Source organism: Nesoenas mayeri (assembly GCF_963082525.1).
Source record: "Nesoenas mayeri genome assembly, chromosome: 3".
In the NCBI taxonomy this organism is placed as follows: Eukaryota; Metazoa; Chordata; class Aves; order Columbiformes; family Columbidae; genus Nesoenas; species Nesoenas mayeri.
The window spans coordinates 74,239,990-74,261,187 of record NC_137544.1 but is presented as its reverse complement, the minus strand read 5'-3'; the positions used below and the strand labels follow the sequence as shown (position 1 = coordinate 74,261,187).

The 21,198-nt window shown below is 36.8% G+C and overlaps 1 protein-coding gene across 2 annotated transcripts in view; it reads right to left on the bottom strand.

Annotated features, from left to right (window-relative positions):
- Positions 1-21,198, bottom strand: part of AFDN (afadin, adherens junction formation factor) — a gene marked incomplete at both ends in the record, with an annotated part of 126,768 nt that overhangs the window by 81,793 nt on the left and 23,777 nt on the right. The window contains 5 exons of one of the 2 annotated variants that reach the window (XM_080341887.1): positions 3,346-3,503; positions 4,481-4,641; positions 5,463-5,626; positions 7,406-7,521; positions 9,196-9,391. In XM_080341887.1, the coding sequence (XP_080198013.1) occupies positions 3,346-3,503; positions 4,481-4,641; positions 5,463-5,626; positions 7,406-7,521; positions 9,196-9,391 (795 nt within the window). Of the gene's footprint in view, positions 1-3,345; positions 3,504-4,480; positions 4,642-5,462; positions 5,627-7,405; positions 7,522-9,195; positions 9,892-21,198 lie in introns of those variants that run through there. The other variant, XM_080341888.1, reaches the window with a different exon arrangement.

The following is a 21,198-nucleotide window of genomic DNA, read 5'->3' as shown; positions in this document are numbered from 1 at the left end:
TCTATCCTCAGCAAAAGTTTCACACAAGAAAAATCCATGCTATAATAGGTTTTCAATAAGCTCTTTTGTCTTTTTAATTATTTTTAAATAACACTCCTATCTGATGCACGTTTTTATACATCTGCTTATTCAAATTAACTTATACTCAATTTTCCTTACAAGTTGGGACCACAAGCTCTGCATATGTCCCTGAAAAAAAACAAAACAAAACCCCATGGAACTTGCTAAAAATATTTAATGCCCCATGTCTCTAATATATATTTATTAAAAAAAAGGATCACCATAAACTGCATGTTTTTACTCAACATTACAAAAAGTTATTTATGTCGTATCCTTGAGTAAAAAATAAGAGCATGCTAAACCAAAAGTCTAATCAAGATTCTGCTTTTAAGAGTTAACTGGTTTGCTGCATGCCTCAAGTATTATGCCCTAAGTGAATATGCACAGGTAGCTTGGAAGACTGTCTAATTAATTTGACATCTTGAGAGATGTGCAGTGAACCCCATATTATTCAGAGAAACTCAAACCAAGCAAACTGAAACAGAAAGAAACGTGTGTTAGAACAAACTTAGATTTATTTGATTACACAGAAAAGCACAAAGGTATAGCCTGATAACCACAAACTAGGGTATGAAAGCAAGCAACTACCTGGAAACTGCCATTTACAATAAAGGTTTTCAATGGTACGCATTAAGAAAAACTCTTACAATGCTTATCTTTCAAATGAAACTTCAGAAGTGAGTAAAATTTATTGCAGATACTTCTGCAGCCTTATAAAGGTTTTGTCATGTAACTTAAAATCCATCTGAATCATTAAGTAAATGTCAACTGCTTAAGTCTTCTTTGAAGACACTTCACCTGCCACCCAAAGAGAAAACATTTAAGAATCCCGATCAATAGGAAACTGAAGTCACACATGCCACTGTTTTAAAGCTAACAAAAAGTAAAGAATGGGAACATGTGCAAGATACACTGGTCTTCCACAGAACACTGTAAAGTGACCAAAGAGCAGGGGAAAGAGCCCCATCAGGGTAAAGAACAGCGACGAGACTCCAATGTAAAAGAGGACAAGTAGCCATGCCACCTGTTTAACGCAGCACTACGGTATTTATGAGTTTGCAAAAAAGAAAACAATGATGAAAGACACATCAAACTAAAGCTAAAGGATATTGTATGTTTCAAGCAAGGAAAGCAAATTCAGAAAATACTTGACTAAAAGCAGATTTTAAAGTTAAGGTAAAAATACTCAACTCTATTAAAAACAGAAGGCTTATCATATTTAAAACCCAAACACTGTAACAGCAGAGGTACTGAGAAAGGTCAAGTAGATTTCAGGTAACTATGGCAAGCAAAACAGTAAGGTCTTCTACACTTAAAGGTACAAAAAAGATCTCCTATTAGTCAATGAAGACCACTTACATATCTCAAACGTAAACATAAGCATAAAACTTTTGCCAGTATAGAACCTTACTATATCAAGATGATGCGTTGCTCAGAAAAGACAAAATATTTACCAGAAGTGCTTTCCAGAAAACTAATTTGAATCAATTTGTTTCACAGCAAAGGCTTGGCTAATCCTTCCCAAGATCAAAGCAACATTCCTCAGATTATTTTCTACATTAAACATCTCCACACAACATCGGAGAACAAGGGGAGGTGAGAGAGAAAACTACCACCACAACAGTGACTTGCAATAGTTTCCCTGGTGAGTGTGCGATCAGCTCAATAAATGCACTAAAATGTAAGCACTTCATAATATATCATAATACCCTCTAACTCCACGCTAAACAGACTGATGTAAAGCTATCATCTTCCAAATTCAGTCATTATATCTCTGCTGTAGCCCACAATTCTCTCAAACCAGCAGAAAAATAAGTGTATCAAGTCAGCAGCCTATTTAATAAGATCAATGACTGAGAACCATGAATTTCATTTATAGAACCCACAATATTAAGATAATTGTCATAATTTAAACTACACATAGAAAATTCTTTGCAGCCAAAACTGAGAATCAATTTTTAATACAGTACATCATAAAAAGCCTCCTATGACTTGCAAAACTATTCCCCTCTATAATAAAAACCCATGTAAAATCTTACTGAAGTTAAGCAAAATTAACTTTCACAGTTGGGACCCCAATTACAGGTTAATAAAGCCAAGGATAAAATGTTCAGAACTTCATTAAGCATATGTCTAGAACTATGACAAAACTGTTGAAACAATAAAAACTAAGATTAGTTCACTGTTACGAAACTATGAAAGCACCACCACCATACAATTTCCTTATTGCTAATTAGAACAACATTAGAGCAACATGTCAATTCCCAGCTAATTATACCACTGGAAGCTGTAAGCACAGCAAAAGATGACACTAAAGTTACTCACAGATACTATAAAACACAAATCAGAAGGCAACTTCAAGACCAAAGATATATTCACATCATTTAGAGCAGCTAGAATGTGCAGAGAATAGTAAATAATCAAAGCTTCCTTACTGTTGTCCAGTGACACTTCAATCACTGGAGAAGGGGCAGGGAAAGAGAACACAATGTGATGAGACAAACATTTTTCCCTTTCTTTCATTATTGTAAAGAGCAATAAATCCAAATTTATTAGACAAATAATAGCCAGAAATGTAATCAAAGACTGGACTCAAACAAGGATCAAATCTTTCCAAATCTCACTATTCTCTTTCAGAAGATGATATAGACAGAAGTTTGTAACCTTTAATCACCTTTAAGCCCATGGGACTTCTTGATAAAGCCATACCTCTAATAAACAGCAATTCCATACAATATATTTATAACTCCTAAAATAATAACATTCTGAAAATAAGTGTAAGTTTCACTTAAATGTTTAATCTTTTCTGATGTGTAAAGAGGGTAAACTACCACTGAAAGGCATAAAGCAACAGTACATAAAATATACCTTTTATAATGAAGTTTGAACTCATCACTTTTGCCTCTGAACAGATGCCCTTAATTCAGGGGAACTGTTTTGTGCACAAAGAGCACAAATTTAGGTATCCACTGGATTAACTATTTGTTTATTCATCTGCGAAAGCACAAGCATGTTTAGTGGTATAAAACCACAGTGCCCAATCCAGAAATATGTTACTTTCATTATTCATGTTTATCTATGTATCAAGTAATAATTTAGTAAGATTGGAAGATTTAGGTTTTAAAAGTAAAAATCCTGACAAATGACTTCAGAATTCCTGAGAGTGTTAGATTAAAAAAAAGTCACAGAACTACCAGAGTCTTTCCATCTAGTTTTATAGCTACCACAAGGAGCAAAAACCAAATATGAAGCATGAGAAGATTGTTACTTGTTAACTTCACTTACACGAGCAATACAATAATCCTTGGGATTTTCCTTCTCCAGACCGTATTTTTCCAGTGCTTCAATAACTGCAAAGTCTGCAGTATCCGTAGTGGACAGCAGGATTGTCTTGTATGGTATATTTGGTTTTAAACTGTCTGCATAAATTCTCAGCGTCCCACCTTGGAAACAAAATTTAATTAATAATGCTACCAGAAAATAAAAGACACAGACATGCTGCCATTTATTCTATTTCTAACAGAATATTGGAACAAATCCCTTCAGAAATCATTTAACCAACCCACTAATACAAGAAAAATTACAAAATATTCCCAAAATAAATTTGTCTTTGTCACTGGTAAAAACCTGTGATGCTTTCCTAATTTCTCTTTTCCAAAGTGCTTCATCATTCTTAATACTAACTGAAGTTAAAAGGAAACAGTGACAATGACTGGATGAAGAATTGAGCTTTCCCATCTTGACAGCAAGTATGCACTGACCTTCAGGAATCTCCCCTCTCTTTAAAAAGCCCATTTAAGATCTCCCTCACAGGCCTCTAACTCCTCCTTCACTGCTCTTCCGTGGACAGAATACACCATTTAGGTTTTGTCAGTACTAACATTGCTTCATTCGTTCATTTAACATCGATGTTTATACAACCACTGTGATCTTTATCCCCAAGAATGTGAAATACTTGACCACTGATATTCACAAGATCTACCAGAACCCTTTGTGCAGACCTGAACAATCATTCCTTGCCATCTTGTATTTGTGTTACTGATTGTATTTTTATATTCAAGTCACTCCACTTATTCTTAGTAAAATGAAAGACATTTACATCAGAAGACTTTTTCACTTTGTCCATTTAGTAAATCTAATTCTGTCCTACCTTCTTTCCCGGTTCAGCAATGTTAGCAAGATCAATGAGCATATTCTCTCCCATTGATTTTCCCATCACTAAAAGCTTTGACTGGCACTAATCACAAAACACACTCCTATGGACTCTTATCTCTACGAAGCCTTCATTCAGTTGCACCATAAATAAATTAGTCATGAAGTACAAAAATGTGGAAGAAAGCAGATGTTAAGCTAAATTTACAGGGGTTGCTGGACTTAAAAAGTTTACTGTTTACAACTTAACCAGAAGAAATCTCAGTACCTGAATCTGGTCTGCCATCAGAACTGCGGAATTCCTGCATTCTCTTCTCTAGTTTTTGCTGTCGCCGCCGTTTCATAACCACCTCAGGATTGGATATTGTGCGAGTGAAGCTGGTCTCAGGCATATCTTTGTAAACCTCAGCTGCAAGGCGAGAATTCTCACTGCCAAATTAGTTTAAATAAAGAGAAAAAAAAACTGTCATTAATGGCTTAAAATACATATATGCTCACAACTTCATAAAGGATAAAAGGCAAGTAGAATTGATTAAGTTACTGTAAGATGGGTTCTAAAAGAACCTCACTTTTCGTGGGATTAACTGTCAACCAGACAACTAATTTATTCCATCTCTGACAACCTCTTATCAATTAACACATTTTCATCATTCATTTTCTTTCTGGGTATGTTGTAAGTCCACTATTAATGATTTTTATTTTTTTTCTGTTGTATTACATATGAAACCTACAGAATCTCGTGTAGAGACAAAGTTTAATTTAATGTAGACCTTTCTCAGCTTTCTAGTTCTACATACAGTTATTCATGCCTGACTCTTGTGCTCCAGTTTTCTGTAGAGGGATTAATGTATGTCTTGCTCTGTCTCTACAAATAAGGTGCAGCACATTTGGGAGCAGCAGTTGAAGAATCTAGAAGACTGGCTACCAAAAAAACATCTTGGAGAAAAACAAACCGATACTCGGGTGGTAAGTCAAATATAAAATACCTACACACACTAATTTTTCTGGCAAATACAGAACAATCAAATACAGGGAGAAGAATAAACCCACTCTAAAGTAAGTGCTCAAAAATAAACATAGTGGGCAAAATCCATGTCACCGAGAATGTGTCAATTTCTGTAGAAGGATAATGAGCTGGGGGGGGAGCTTATTTCCCAGTTTAAAAACTACTTACTTTTGAAAGAAACAACTTAGAGGGAATGCTTTAAAGATGTAGGCTATATGAACCGATCAAAGTTTAAAACACTTACATATCATCCCCATGAAGAAGTCTATCCTCTTTATCTGATGCTTGTCGCAGTGTCTCTTTCTCACGCCTCTTTTTCTCTTTTTTTTCTTTTTTTGAGAGCGTTCGCTTGAAATTCTGAATTACTCCCTCTTTTTCTTGTTTTTCAGGGCCATTACTCTGAGCCTTCTGAAATAAACAAGTTTAAAATAACTTTCATTATTTTTAGTCCAATGAAAAGTTAGTATTAACTTTCCAAATAAATGTGACTAAGACATAGTATCACTAACAAAAAAACCAATGCTCCAGGTAACAATACTGCATTACACAGGGATGGGACTAACACTCTCCAGAATAACATGGAAGGAAAAAATAATTTTATATTCCAAAGCAGGTATGAACTGATTAAGCACACTGTACTCAACAAAGCAAAGAAACGGCAGAATTTTGAGTAATGCCTACTATCTACGTGGCCTCGAAGATTAACTGAAGGTTGCAAAACAAATTTCTGCCTCACAGTAAAAATACTTCACAAACAACAGTGCACTTAATCTGTTTTCAAGACAGCTTGTGTTGAAGCATCAGGTAAGAATAAACTGCAGAAGGAAAACATTATAGAGGACAGCTCCCCTATGGTGTATTTTTCCAAGCTGTCCTTCCAGTGCTCTCCAAATCCAGCTCATTGCATACACAAGATACCAGTAATGCCAGGCTCATTTGCCTTCTGTAGAGAAAATAATAAAATAATAAAAGATGAGAGAAAGAAAATGCAGGGCTTTTTATTTCTGTCACGAAGTAAAGAACATAGAGAAGGAAGATTGAAGATTATTTGATTCAATGAATTGGAATAGCAAGTCATAGTGCAAGACATCATTAGGAAAGACATGGACCTATTGGAGGGGGTCCAGAGGAGGCCACTAAAGTGATCAGAAGGCTGAACAGCTCTGCTATGAGGACTGGCTGAAAGAGTTGGGGTTGTTCAGACTGGAGAAGAGAAGGATCTGGGGAGATCCGATTGTTGCCTTTCAGTACTTAAAGGGGGCCTATAAGAAAGATGGGGACAGACTTTTTAGCAGGGCCTGTTGTGACAGGATAAGAGGTGATGGTTTTAAACTAAAGGAGGGGAGATTCAGGCTAGACATGTGGAAGACATTTTTTGCTATGAGGGTGGTAAAACCCTGGAACAGGTTTCCCAAAGAGGTGGTAGATGCCCCATCCCTGAAGACATTCAAGGCCAGGCTGGACAGGGCTCTGAGCAACCTGATCTAGGTGAAGATGTTCTTGCTCATTGCAGTGGGGCTGCACCCTTCCAACCCAAACTATGCTTATAACTAATATATACAATTATATGACTTCAGGAAGACAAAGTCTAATCTAATCTAATGTTTAAATGACGACTAATAATAATAATACTAACAATAATAATAATAATAAGCTTTTATTTTGTATGGCTGATGTTCGCATGTCCCTTAGTTTGCGTTGGGAAGATAAAAAACATCTCCCCAAAAGGCAACAGTGTTCCATTAGTTTTGTTAAGGAACAGAATGTTACCTAGAGAGGTAACAAGTTTTAGTTATTTAACTCCCTCTGGCATCCCCTTTTAAAGGCTCTGCAAGCGCAGGATTACCTCCTAGGTGTTTGGCATCCTATGCTATTTGATGAAATTTTTAATTCATTATATTACAACAAAGCTAGTTTTAAGTTCCTCAGGCACTATGTGTTCCAATACTAGATAGCTACATGCACCAAAGCATCACAAGTCATCAAAAGATCACAGAAATGCTGTGTTGCGAGGACACATTTTAAGTATTTTAAAAGACTTGCTCCAGATATTAGAGGTCAGCAGCAGCAGTTGTTTTCAGGAATCAGAAGACTAAAAATTATTATTACTAAAAATTACTATTCAAGCAAGTCTCACACATGTCAAAACTGCTGTTAACACTATCATGCTCCTTCTTAAAGACTCACCTTTGGAGGAAGCGTATCATTTTCATTCTTGAGAACAAACCTTCCCTCTCGATCATCTTTGTTCCAGTTTAATTGTACAACAAGAGGCTTCTCATCTACATCTAATCTTCTTTCTTCTTCAAAAAAAATGAAAAGCAGTAACAGTTACTTGGCACCTCAAGAGCAAAGATATTTAGAACAAGTTATGTTCTTTAAAAAAAAAATAAAGCAAAACAAAAACCCACCACAAATAAAAGGTTTGCTGAACAGTACACATCAGTTGATGTTTCCTTGTGAAGTATAGAGACAGAAAGCCAGGGGAGATAGAAATGTATGCCCTCTTTAGAGCAACCTGCCTAAGTGTATTCCCTCTACCTACACAAGCTAAAAGTCCACATACAGTAATCTTGCATACCTCCTTTGTTAGAACTGAAGTCTGGGAAGACAAGATTATCACTCGAACAGAAGTTATAACTACAGCTAAAATGCTTAGAACTTCATAATTTCATGAGTCTTTCAAATACTCATCTTCCTTATTGTAAATTTAACTAGTCTGGCTGTGGACCAAGAACTGCTATTTTGGAAAGGCTGCACAAAAATAAATCAGATTATCAAATAATAAAAAATTAAATCCATTATGCACATCTACTAGACAAAATCTCGTTTAGTATATTATATCTATTTTAAGCATATGAAAAAGTCTGAGAGTGGATAAAAATAAACAAGTTTTGCCATTTGGTCACACTTCTAGAAGTCAGAGATAGTATACATGCATAGCAAGACAATGATGTCTTTGCAGTTACATTTTATTTAATGAGAAATACTCATATTGAATGAGGTGCCTCTCTTAAGAGCCACGTTTTAAACATCAGGATCTTGCTTTGAAAAAAAAGTCTCATTTTGATTACAGGTACAATGATAAGAGATTTAAAAAAAAACCCTGAAGCAGAAAAACCACACACTATTCATTGCTTAAAATCAGTGATGACACATGCACTTTTCTCTAATCCCTTATAATTCACATCAAATCATCATTCGTAGGCCATGAAAAGTGACACATATCCCAGTAAATTCCATTCCCTCTCTCAAATTAGATTATTTTCAGTCTTTCAAAAGCAGAATTTAAGGTAGGTAAACCACTTATGTAAGCTTCCGAAGCATAGAAATAGAAAAAGCATGACAAAAAGATAGCTTATCCTATTTCTGCCTCCACCACCACCACACACACGACTGCCTTCCAACCTGAAGCCTTCTTCTGGGGTGGGGAGACACAAATGCTAGCAGCACCAAAAGGATATTTAGATATTCTAAGTTCTTCCCAGGTGATATGAAAGGACCTGTTTCAGAAACACAGTTGACTCACACAATACTGTGTTGAACTTGCCTCACTTTATCAGTAAAGGAACATGCATTATAAGGCTACCTATCAAAGGCTCACATCTCAAAGAACAACTAAGGATGTACTCTTAAGTGCTCCAACTTAACACTCCTATTTGTCCAGGATAAATTTAGCCTTTACCTTATGAGTCCCAAAATAGCAGCTCTCTCACAAATGTCAACAAATTAACAGGATGTCAAGTATAACATTTAATAGATCATAATCAAAACTTACATAAACTGCAGGCTTGATATGTGTGCTTATATTCTGAAATACCACTCTCCCACATAACAATTAGCAGCAACGTACTTAGGAACAAAAACCCCAAGCCTTATGTGGTTCGGAAGCTAGAGGCAAACCTAAAGATATTTTGGTTGGGGGTGGACAGGAAGGTGGTGTGGATTCAGGAAAGACTTTGTGAATAAATACCAACCTCCGCTGACGTGCACCTCATAAAGCGAGTATTTAGGGGATGACAACATTCGCATGTCTGGTCGAAACTTCTCTGCAAGAGTTTCTATCACATCTTGAGTTGTAGCAGTACTAGAGACTCTGATACATTTTGTTGCAAAATTTCCAGCTGCTTTGTCCTGAAAGTAGAATCTCATCACTCCATGAAACTCCAGGTCCTGTAAAGAAATAAGAATATAAATCTGACTGCTGGCTAACAGTTATAAGGTTCAAGAGTTATTTTATTAGTTATTATTTACTATTTACAAACATATGAAAATATAAGACATTCAAATATTGCATCAGTTTTCAAAATTTGGAGGACAGTAGAATTTACTCAGTAGGACACCATAAACTTGAAAAAATAATACTTGGTAAAAATAAATTAAGTACCCTATATTACTGGAAATATTTAAAACTCCATTCTGCAAATATTCAAATGTACAGCTATTGCCAGGTTTACTTGAAGGAGAATTAATAAGAACTTAAAAAAAAAAAAAAATACAGAAGTGCATCTTGTGGCTAGTCTCAATGTATTTTATTACCCACAGCAGGGCCTTTAATCCCACGTCTGTAAGAGTACAGGCTATATATGCTTGAGGAACAGCAACATGTCTCAAAGGGAACTACTTTCCATCACAGCAGCCCTAAGCATCATCTTTTCTCTCCTCATTCTCCCGCTTCATGTTCTCCTCTCTCTTGTCAGCACCCATCTGTGCTAGAAACAGCCTCTTTAGGAAGACAAAACATTGTTTTGTTTTAGATTTCCAGAAAGGTGAGTCTTTGGTACAGCTCCCTCAACACTCAGGGAGGCAGGAAAACCTCAAGTACCAACACAAGGTGAAAGGGAGGGAAGAACGGGACTGCAACTGTTAACCAGGTAGCTGCACCACAGCTGCAACACTGACCTGTCCAAACTGCTGTAAATCCACATCAAATATTTTCCTCATCCAGCAGAGTCCTGTCCTCCACTCCAGCCTCCCAAACTGCAGGAGGATACTGGCTGCTGAAGAAACTCCATTACTAGTCTGAATACCAACTCCAAACTCAAATTTGAGTTCCCCAGCAGCCTCTACCAGTCTGTTTCTTGCCCCTTGCAAAAATCCCCACAATCATTGGGCCCTGCATGCAGGGGGAAATCAAGCAGATTCCAGTGCCCTAGTTGACATTGCCAAGTTTACTCTACAGTTTAATAATCATTACTCCTGTCTTCACTTTCCATAGGCTTTGAAATAGATATGTCTTCCAGTGTCGAGTGTCGTGGTAGATTTCATGCTAAGCACAAGCCTTTCCAGTACTACATCTGATCACACAGAACACATCACAGCATTTCTTTAAACAACAAAGAACCTGAGATATTTATTGAAGCTGCCTTACCATTCAGAAGACCTCCACAGAAAGAAAAAAAAGTAACAAAAAGGTGTAACAACCTACACTAAGACAAACACCTCAGTCACACAAATATCCACAGAAGCAAGCACTGTTCTTTTCCCAGGGTGCTCCCAAGCCTGCAGCAATACAGCAGTGAAATGCAGAGGCACCACAGACCTAGACAATGGCCAATTTTGTTTTATTCTCTGTTGTTATCCTATCAATTTATACAATTGATATTTTTGAGCCTAAGCTGGTCTTCCCACAAAACTATCTGTTGTAATCCCAAACTGCTGTTCCCTCCTGCAAGGAGTTAGTTTCCATACACCTCAGCTTACAGATTCCACTTCAGCTTAACTGCCACCTCCTCACTCCAGACACCCACAATCATTCAAAGGTGGCTCTCGAGTCTTCTACTCTGAATATTTTCGTAACTGCTACTAGTCACTTCTGAAAAGCATCCTATCCGTCTCATTTCTTGTCTCTTATCTAATTATTAACAAATCCTCCATACGAGGATTTACCCTTCTCATACAGAAGGCTACTGAATGACTTGTGGAAACCCCACCTCCCATAGCAAACTGGAACTTCCTTACGTGTATTCTTGTCAGCTCCTTCAGTGAGTTCCTACAAGCATAACTTCTTTTCACAAAGCTCTCTTGTTTCCATAATCTATTATAATTACGACAGATCCATGAGTTCTGTACAGTACTGCAGTTTCTTATCAGCACAAACAACATGAGCAAAAGCCCTTTTAATACTGGCCTCACGCTGCACTTATATCCAGTGACCTGAAGATGTCTAGCTAAAGGAGTCATTACGTACCACTTAGTAAAATCACTTAATCCCTCACTTTCTATAGTTAGTGGATGAACATTGTCTGATTCTAGCAACTTGCTTTCATGTCGTCCATTTCTTCTCTAAAATCTTAACAAACGTTGATTTGAGAGCATTCCTCTGATGAGTTACCCATTAAAAGTTCTTGACAGGGCAACCTTTCCAAGATTTTCAACACTGAACACAGATGCAAAGCAAAGTTTTTTTGCTATCGCCTTATCTTCTGAAAGTTTCTGTTATGAAGAGATCATCCCGTGGCCTTACAGCTGGTGGTAGGTTTGCTACTACTGATGGACTGAAAGGCAGTTATTATTAAAGACTTTTCAGAATTTATTACTCAAATTCTTTTATCTTATGCTTTTATATTCCACTTGACAGATTTTATATCCTTACAATTTTCCTCATTTGGATACTACTTCAGCTTTCTGATAACATGTTCAGCCATGCCAGCTTCCTTTCACACCTCCCTTGATAGCTGGCGGGCTTTGGTCTGTACCTCCAGCACAGCATCTTTAATTCTCTGCAGGCTGGCAGTACTCTGGTAAGAGTTGCCTCTTCTAGCTTTAAGAAAGTTTCCTAGCGTGACTGTGCTCTGTTTCCAGTCGGGTTGGAAAATTCTGTAGCTCTTGCAAGACAAATGAGTCTAAGTATGTTACAGTGTCTCGTACAGAGAGCTTTCTTGCAGATAACATTTTGAGCCACATCCCACACACTCTTTTGGACCAATTTAAATGGCTGCATCTTCTCTAAACACTCCTTAACCATGATGCTTCACAAAACAGGCATGGCTATTTTTATAACCAACTTAAGGTTTTCATCCACTTGTTTGACGGCTGCAAAAGATGATGACACATGAGCTTTCTGCACAAGTGTCATGAAGCATAATCATATCCCATGTATAACATTTATTTCCCTTTACACAAAGTTTTCCCCACCACCATCTCAAGGTACTGCTGAAACAAGAATTAAGAGAGCAAATGAGCATCCTGCAAATCTCTTTTTTTCAAGCTTTACATACTCTATGAGTTCCTACACATACATAAGGTTCTAGCTGACCTTTTTTTTTTGTTAAGGAGAGATTGTTTTAATGAGGACACTATCCACTGTCCATTAGCCATGTTTTTAATCCTATAGATGTTTTTCACTTTACATTCTCTTCAACATCACAGCAGATATTCAAGAGGGAATGCAACACCAATCCATTCAGAGAAGACTGAGAGAAGAATTTAAGAAGCGCTCTAAACTACCATGGTTTAGTTTCAGGTTTTATTGATAAAACTTATTTCTACTTCCAGACGCTAACAAAGCAAAGAAATGTCAAAACCGCATTCTGAATACTCAAGATACGACATTGGTACAAAGCAAGTGTTGTTTCCCTTTTGTAAAAGTAACGTTTTCCTCTGAAGAATGGTCACTTGAATTTTGTTTCATTGCTTTGACAATCTGGGTGTGAAAACAATTGAATATGTCAACCACTGGCTGTCCATTTCACCGCATCCTCTCCCATGGTGGCTTCTGAAGGTGTGTCCCCCAATCCATGCCCCCTTCAATTTTCCGAAGTATTCCATTAAAAAAAAAAAAAAAAAACAAAACAGACTTCACAACCGCATCACAACGTGCTACCACTTCCCAATACAAAGCTCTAGTTAGTTTACTGTTTCAGTTCCACTAAGTTCCAAACTGTTCCTTTGGGCATTGTTAGAGTATTACAGTATTTATATAAAAGTGTTCAGTGATAGGAAAGTAATTGGTTTCACATATCAAAAATTTAAGAAATTAAGAGACTCCAAAAAAAAAAAAAAAGTCAACACCAATCCTCTAAGTCTTTATTATTATTTTTTATATATCACATGTATATATGTGTGTGTATATATCTCTCGAGATCAAAACATATTTAACTTTCTGGCCAGGTGCTTAGTAGACAAATAAAAAACACACACAGAGACCAATGCCACCACTCACACTAAGACAACAAGGTAGGCACCACACTTAAATTTGCATCTCCACTCACTCTGCATTAAAGCATTTCTTTTTCAGAGGTACATTTCATCCTCAAACTCACTCACTTCTGAATTTTTTGTCGGGACTGCTGGGCAGGTTCACTGCAGTTTATGTAATGGACTTGTGTCAAGAGAGGAGGCTAGAAAATAAAAATCACTTGTCCTAACCCAAATTAATATACAAATACCTGTTACTGCCTAACATATACTTGGAAGTGGAGAACTCCCTCCAAAACATTTACAAATCTCTTAAAATCATCTTTCTCTAAAGATAAAATGTGACATTTATAAATTATCAAAAAGAACTCAAAAATGTTTTCTGGATTTCAAAAGTGACTAATCACATAATTGTATGAACACTCCATTAAGTTCCTCTCGAGAGTTTGCAGGCATCATAAGCAATTTTAGCTTTCTCATCTAATCACATATTAGATTTTTTAATGTATCTGCTGTGCAAGTCCATGGGTCCTTACGTAGGAATGTGAGTATACAGAACAGTCTTTGGCTACACAAGTACAGTCAATTTTCTAAAAATTTAATTCTGATCACCTAGACTACAAAATACATTTTAAAGAGGACCTAGCAAAAGTCAGCTCTTTTTAAGCCCTTCAAATCATAAATGCTGTTTTCCTTAAATATGAAGTCTAATGATTCTTTTTTTATCATTATCAGAATAACTTAGGGCAGTTTCAACAAGTATATCCTATTCAAAGGAAAATTCCAACTTACAAAATAAAAAATTCACATTTAACCATTGTTTCTTGGATTTTACAAAGAAAAATAAGTTGTACCACTTCTTCATTAGGTACACACACACGCAAAAAAAAAAACAAAACAAAACCAAACACGATAAAAGTTCTACTACTTAGTTATGACTTTTTGCATAAAGTTAATGTCAAACAGTAACTACCTCAAAATCAACAGGTTAAAAGCTCCAGAAGTATGTCTTTAGAAAAAGAAAATAAAACCACACGTAAGTATCAGAAGGGCACACTTGAAACAACACTTTCACAATACAAGACCTCAAAATTCTACAAAATCTCATTAAAAGCTTTGACAAAACATTCTTAGAAAACAACTGCTTTCTCAGTGCTGTAACCCTCCTCTGACACCCTCCTCAATGGCCTCAGACCATCATCAACTGAAAAACAGCACAAAAGCAGGCAGCAAACAAACTCTGATATGTAACAGTCACATAGATCACTTAAGTCACATCTAAAACTGAGAACGTGACATACAAGTTTTCGAATAATCCATCAGTTTTCCATGAAGCTTCAGCCAAGTGATTCCTGTTTCTCAAAAGCGTTTGTTTAATCTTTAAATCTATAATAGCTCCCAGTTACTTACTATCAAGTAGGTATTTCTGCGTTAAAGCACTAATCAGTAATAATCAAGATAATCAGTCATTCAAAGATAGGTTATACAGAAGTAGCAAGTAAGTAAAAAAGACAGAGAAGAGTATCTGAAGCTTGTGTCTCTGATTATGGAAGCTGGTTACACAGACACACATATGAAAAGTGCTACCAGATATGGATGACAGAGGTATTTAGTACTTTGGCTATTTGAAAATCCCTCAGAAAACCAGCTCTCTTTCTTCAACCAACCCATTCTTTTTATAGAAGAACATAGCCAAAAAGAAATACAAAATACAAGTAGAAATAGGTAAAAAAACTTTGTGGTAAGTGAAGTTTGGAAAAAGCCCATAATGTGACACAATGGGCTTTGTTGCAGGGAATCTTGGACTTCCTGAAGAATCAGAGAGGCATCTGCAAACAAAGCAGTTAATATCCAGGAGCAGTAATGCACAGCCATGCTCGCATATGAGAAAGGAAACCCCTCCACTGAAGTATCCGAGGAGGTAACAAGAGAGTATCATCCTAATATGTGGGGCACAGTAGCAAATTAGGAGATCAGGATCACTGCTCCCATAAGGCAGGCAAAGAACTACTCGTAGGCTTTTAAACTACTGTCCCACCCATATCAATCACAAAGCAATACATACTTCAAGCATATTACACACTATCTATTTTGGAAACTATTCAGTCTCTTGAGCAGTAGAGAATACAAGTTTCCCTTCAGAAATCCTCATGTATAACACCTCCAAGAGCCCACCTTTGATCTCTTTTACCTACATTGGTAATACTGTTTGCCTTGCAAGCATTATTCTGCATGACTGCATCTAGAAAATACCAAAACCCCACATTAAGAATGTCACATCTTTTTTTCCTGCCCCATTCACATTCTGTGGACAAAAAAAATCTACAGAAGACCAACTCCTAACTAAGCTGCAATTATTACTATTCAGGTACACGTACTTGTTGCTCAGGAGTTTTGCTAATACAATATAAATAACAATAAAACCAATTCACACTGCAACAATTAGAACTAAAGCAAATACAAGTTGCTTTCAAATGAATTCAGGTCACAATATTGATAAAACAGTTCAGTGTAACAACAGTATTATCACTGCAGGATATTCTGAAGCATTCACATAACGCCTTTGTATCTGACCCATTGTCAGTCTACAGAGTAAAATGGAATTACTTCTTTTGCCTCTCAAAAGCCATAAGTATGCAACAAATCCATGTAATTCTAATGCATATATGAATATTTAAAAAAAAATAATCCTACAACATTTTAAAACCTCATCACATTAAATCACTAAGGGGGTAGGCACCAAAATTACATGGGGGTCAGGTTTCTAGCATACATTTCCAACAGTGAATTCTCAACTTGAAACTAGAGGACAGACAATATTTTCATATACAGACTCTACAGCCAACTATTAAAAAGGAATTCCAAACAGTCTTCCAAAAAAATCCTGTAAACTGTTATAAACTGTTTTCCATGTAGTGGAAAAAAGCAGTGTTCTAGGTAAGCTACATTTTTTTCCCAGGTACCTTCGAAAAAGCTCAGCTTCAAGGTTAATGATGAAATACCCCAAATGGCTGAGTAATGACAGAATACCCTAAATGGTTCCAAGAGAAGAAAGAACAACATATGAAAAAACAGCTCCTATAAAAATAATTTCCATGAGCTTTATTTCCTCTTCCAAACTCTTTGACACCTGGATCAACAAAGACTTTCCACTACAGAATGACTCATTCTGCCACAACAATTTACACACACCATAATATTCACAGAAGCAGGACCAACAGCTGAGCTATCAAAGAGAATTATTAGTAACCCATAACACAAGGAGCATAGCTACATGAAATCCCCTCTTTATTTTCATGAAGAAAGCTACATCTTAGAAACCAGCCCCACTACAATATGAAACAAAGCTTCAAGATCAGAAAACAAGAGGTACTACAAACATTTCTATATTATAAATGTAATGCAATGAAGTCAATGAAAAACCCACTGCAGTATATGACAAATAAAATCTTAACTTAAATCTTAACCTAAGGCCAAAATGCATGACTATAAATAAAACTAACATACCCTAAAAAAAGGATTTACTGTCATTAACGTAGCTGGAATGCCCATGTGAACCTTGAACTATCACTGATGTAAATATTCTACCATATACTTTATATGCATTCTCCCTACTTCCCATTACTTAGCTGCCCATATAGCAAGACTGATGAAACAAACATTACTTTAATCTTTAATATTTTCCTGGTGAGTTACACCACACAGTTCAAATAATTAAATTTCAGAACAGATCAATCTACAAAAGACAGATAAATGAGAATATTTCCTACCTACTTCAAAACAAAAATGTTTGTTTCAGAAGTGTATTTTGCCAAAGCCACCAGATTCTGTATGCAGCCATCGACCATGCTTCCTGCAGAAAACACTTAAGTTTTCATAAACTTCTACAAAAGACATAGTTGTATAAGCAACATAAAGTGTCTTCAAGCAAGGTTTACAACTCCAGAAGCAGCTACCATCAAAACTAAATAAAAATCTGCCAAGTGTACTACCCAAAAGCATTACACACTTAACCTTCTAACTGTAAATTTCAAACCTACAGTAAATGATAGGGAAAAACTTAACAGCACTTGCAACACATGGCAACTGTCTGCCACCTGCAGGGTATTTTTTGTTTAGCTGCGGTGGACAGCATCATTTAACCTTTCACCATTAATTGGAGGAAATGTAAATTGTTCTCTCAAAATGAAATTTACAACAGTTAACTGAAAAGCAACAATATTTTCAACATTGATCTCTAGAAACAGTTTTGTAACTATTTAATCAATCATCCGCGATTAAACTAGACTGCTTAAATTCAAAATGCAAATAAAGCTACAAAAGATTAAGTCATACTCTCAATTAAATCAGACTCCCCTTATAAACCATGTTGATACTGGTGCAAGAGCCATTCCGTGGCTCTCCCAATACCACATTGACAATCTAGTAGTCACTGTCAATAGATACTTTGAAAACATGCCCCCTCAAAAAGTAAAGAAATATTATTTGAAGGAGATGACATGACAGAAAAAAAAGAAAAAAAAAAAGTAATTTACACACATCTGGTCTATTAAAATACCCTGAAGTCTGCAACAGCAAAACAGACACAGGCAGAGTACAGTCTTATTTGAAACCAAGTAAAAAGCCAGTCAAAACTAAAACAAAGCCTACTTTGAATTAGTCATGACGTATCTAAAAGTAAGAGCAAAGGTAACAAATAGTGATAGTCCTCAAGAACACATTGCTTACCTTTCTACTAATTACCTACATTCTGTCACTGTTGCAGGACTAAGAACCTAATGCTTATAAGCAACTCCAGAAAACTTAAAGAAAAATTAAAAATACAGACAATCCACTATAGCTTCTTTCAGATATGTCTTTAAATAAGATTAAATAAGTCTGAATTCTTCATATTATTTATTCTGTGAAAGCCAATGCCTTTTAAATAGCCTGATTTGAAGGAAGAGGAACGTATACGATATCCACCTAAAACCAAGACACAACAGGAAAATTTTAAGGAGGAGAATGAAAGTTCAAGCACTGACAGTCTGATTTTTCACTGGCATTGCTAGCTGCCAAAAACTTGCAGAGCCGCAGCTCCTGTATTTAAGTATCTTCAGTCATCAATCAGGCTACAGAAAAGGCTGCTCTTACTCATTTTAACATTTAAAGTGTACGCAAAGTCACCTCAAAGCAAAGTGAAACTCTAACTGCTGCAGAAAGCCCTTCCTCATACCCAGACATTTATTCCCACCCCCTCCCTTATGCCAGGCACCAGTGTCCTGCAGCTGTACAGCAACATGAATCAGGTTAACTAACATGGAAGGGATTTCTCCCCGCTCCACTCAGTGTGAAGGAAACTGACAGTGCCAGCAGTTAGATGAGCCGTTCTGCTGCTGGTACCTTGTGTTAACTTGAAGAAACCACGAAACAGCAACCTCTGCCAAGCTGGAGACTTTATTCCCACTTCTGCACTAGCATCAGCACACACCTGACCCTGCGGAGACTTCACAGCTTTATAAGCCAGTAGTACTTATTTGGGTTTTGGCTTTTTTTTTTTGTTTCAGGCTACACTGGCTTAGCATGCCGTGAAGTCTTTGCACCGGTCAGACAAGTGCCAGACCCAAGAAGGGAGCAGAAACGCAGCAGCCAGCAGCTCATCCAGCCAACCTCATCTGACTGCTCCTGCTTTCACACCTGCTCAGCAGCAGCACATCTTGTTTACTTGACAGCACCCAGCCAACACTTAATTGTAGTTCTGTTTTCTCATGTAGTGTTTATACATTTCTGAAGGAATAGTTAAGAGTATAACAACAGCACAGCAGTAAGCCATTTCTAGATACAGTGACAATCCAGCTTTCAAGTGGGAATTTTAAAGCCAGAGGCAAGCAGGTTTCCAAAAGTACATTTTGAATGTTGCATGTAAAAAGTGAAGATCTGAATGGCCATTTTTTCAAGGGAAAAGTAGTTCTATCTCATCTACACAGTGGCATCATCACCAAAAAAAGTTCTCTTCAGGATGCTGACACTGATGGGTTGGAACTGTGTCCCAGCAGTGCCCAACGGTCGCAATGAGCTAAGTGGAAATTGCAGCCTGCTACAGGAATGGAAAAATCTCTCAAATATTTTAAAGACTCATTCTACAAGCACATGTCATAAATTAAAGTTTAGAATACTGTAATATTGAGGTCAGTTCCATAACAGGTATGCTGCAAGAGTTGTGGGATACTAGAACGAGATAATTTCTCCACAATTTAAAAAGAACAAATTGTTTCCTCCATAATATAACTGTGGTAGAGGAACTTATTAGGAATAATCTTAAACCCACAAAAAGTGACAGGACAACTAGTTTTCAAATTAATCAGTGAAACTACTTAAAAACCAGAAAGATCATTTTTACTCAAGAAGCAATAGATATCTAACAGAAATACTGATCTATTTATGACAGAAAGCTGCACTATTGAAAGAAGCATTTCCACCAGCAAACTCGTGCAGCCTGCTTTCCTGTGGCTGTCACTACCAAAGCTGATCACAGTTTTATTACAGGTGACACAAATCAAATTATTCCTAACATTTCCCTCCTATATGGATTCTCTAGTGTCCAGAAGTACACATGCTACATAGTGCAAACTAAATCTGATGTCTTCTGACCACTAACTGCAGCAACTTCACATTCCTGACATGAAACAATGGTTCAATCTGACAGCCGACAGATAATTAAAAGCCAAATTTGACAAGCTGTTGCCTACCAATAGGATGACACCAACCACAAATACACAGAACAGCTCAGATACCACCATCACTTCATTCACCTGACAAAGTAATAATTTTTATTTGCTCTCAGGATAACCTACATACTAGAAATAAGCTCTCGCTGCATGACAAGAAACCATTATATCAACAATCCTTTAAATAAAAATCTGTCGGGATTAATTTATTGTAATCAGCAAGTAACTATTTTAGTGTCAAGCTTGAATATGAAGCAACAGGCTATCAAAAGAAACCATAAAAATAGGGTCATTTTTACATAATGCAACCAGGGGTCAGATCAATTTCTTTTCCTGTGACACAGGCAGTTAAGACTGACCCAACTGCTACTCTGTAGTGATAAACTTGATCATGTTACATTAGTGTCGCTCCCATCAGATGAGCTGGAATCTGCACCACAGAGGGTTAAGATATCCAGCTACACTGACTGAACTTGCAAAACCCGGTGCTACCTGATACTCTGCATGCAAGTGCTCTGGCAACCAGGCTAATTAGTCAGGAGTTTAAAGCAAGAATGCTAACAAGCCTAACAGGAAACAAGCACCTGATTCTCCTGGAGCAGACAAACTGCAGCAGGGAATCTACTTGGAAGAAAAAAAAATAAAAGGCAACAAAAAAAAACACTCAAAACCCCACACACCATCAAAATGCACTTACACCCTTACCTTAACACAAAATCTATCCTTGACTGGACCCAAATGTCCCACTCTATCCTCTGAGATGGGGCAGACCCACTTTAAAAAACATCTTAAAAGGAAAAGAGTATTTATTTCTTCTCTGTGAGACCTCAGGATATGAAGAATTATACAGCCAAGCAAAACATAAGAGGATGTTACCTAGCAAAATGCAGAACAGGCAGGCCTACAACGGATTATTGTGCATGTAAATTTGGGGATAAAAGAGTCACAAATGCAAAAAACCTCTCAATCTGTTTTCCCTTGTTTACAGCATTGTTAAGAGCTCACTGTCAAATTGACATTGGTAAAGGTTTTATAGCAGGTCAAGATCTTGCCAAAAAGCAATGTGATAGCACAGGAATTGCACCGGGCTGTTGCCAGCTTCATTAACCCTATTAGCCATTTTACTACCTCAAG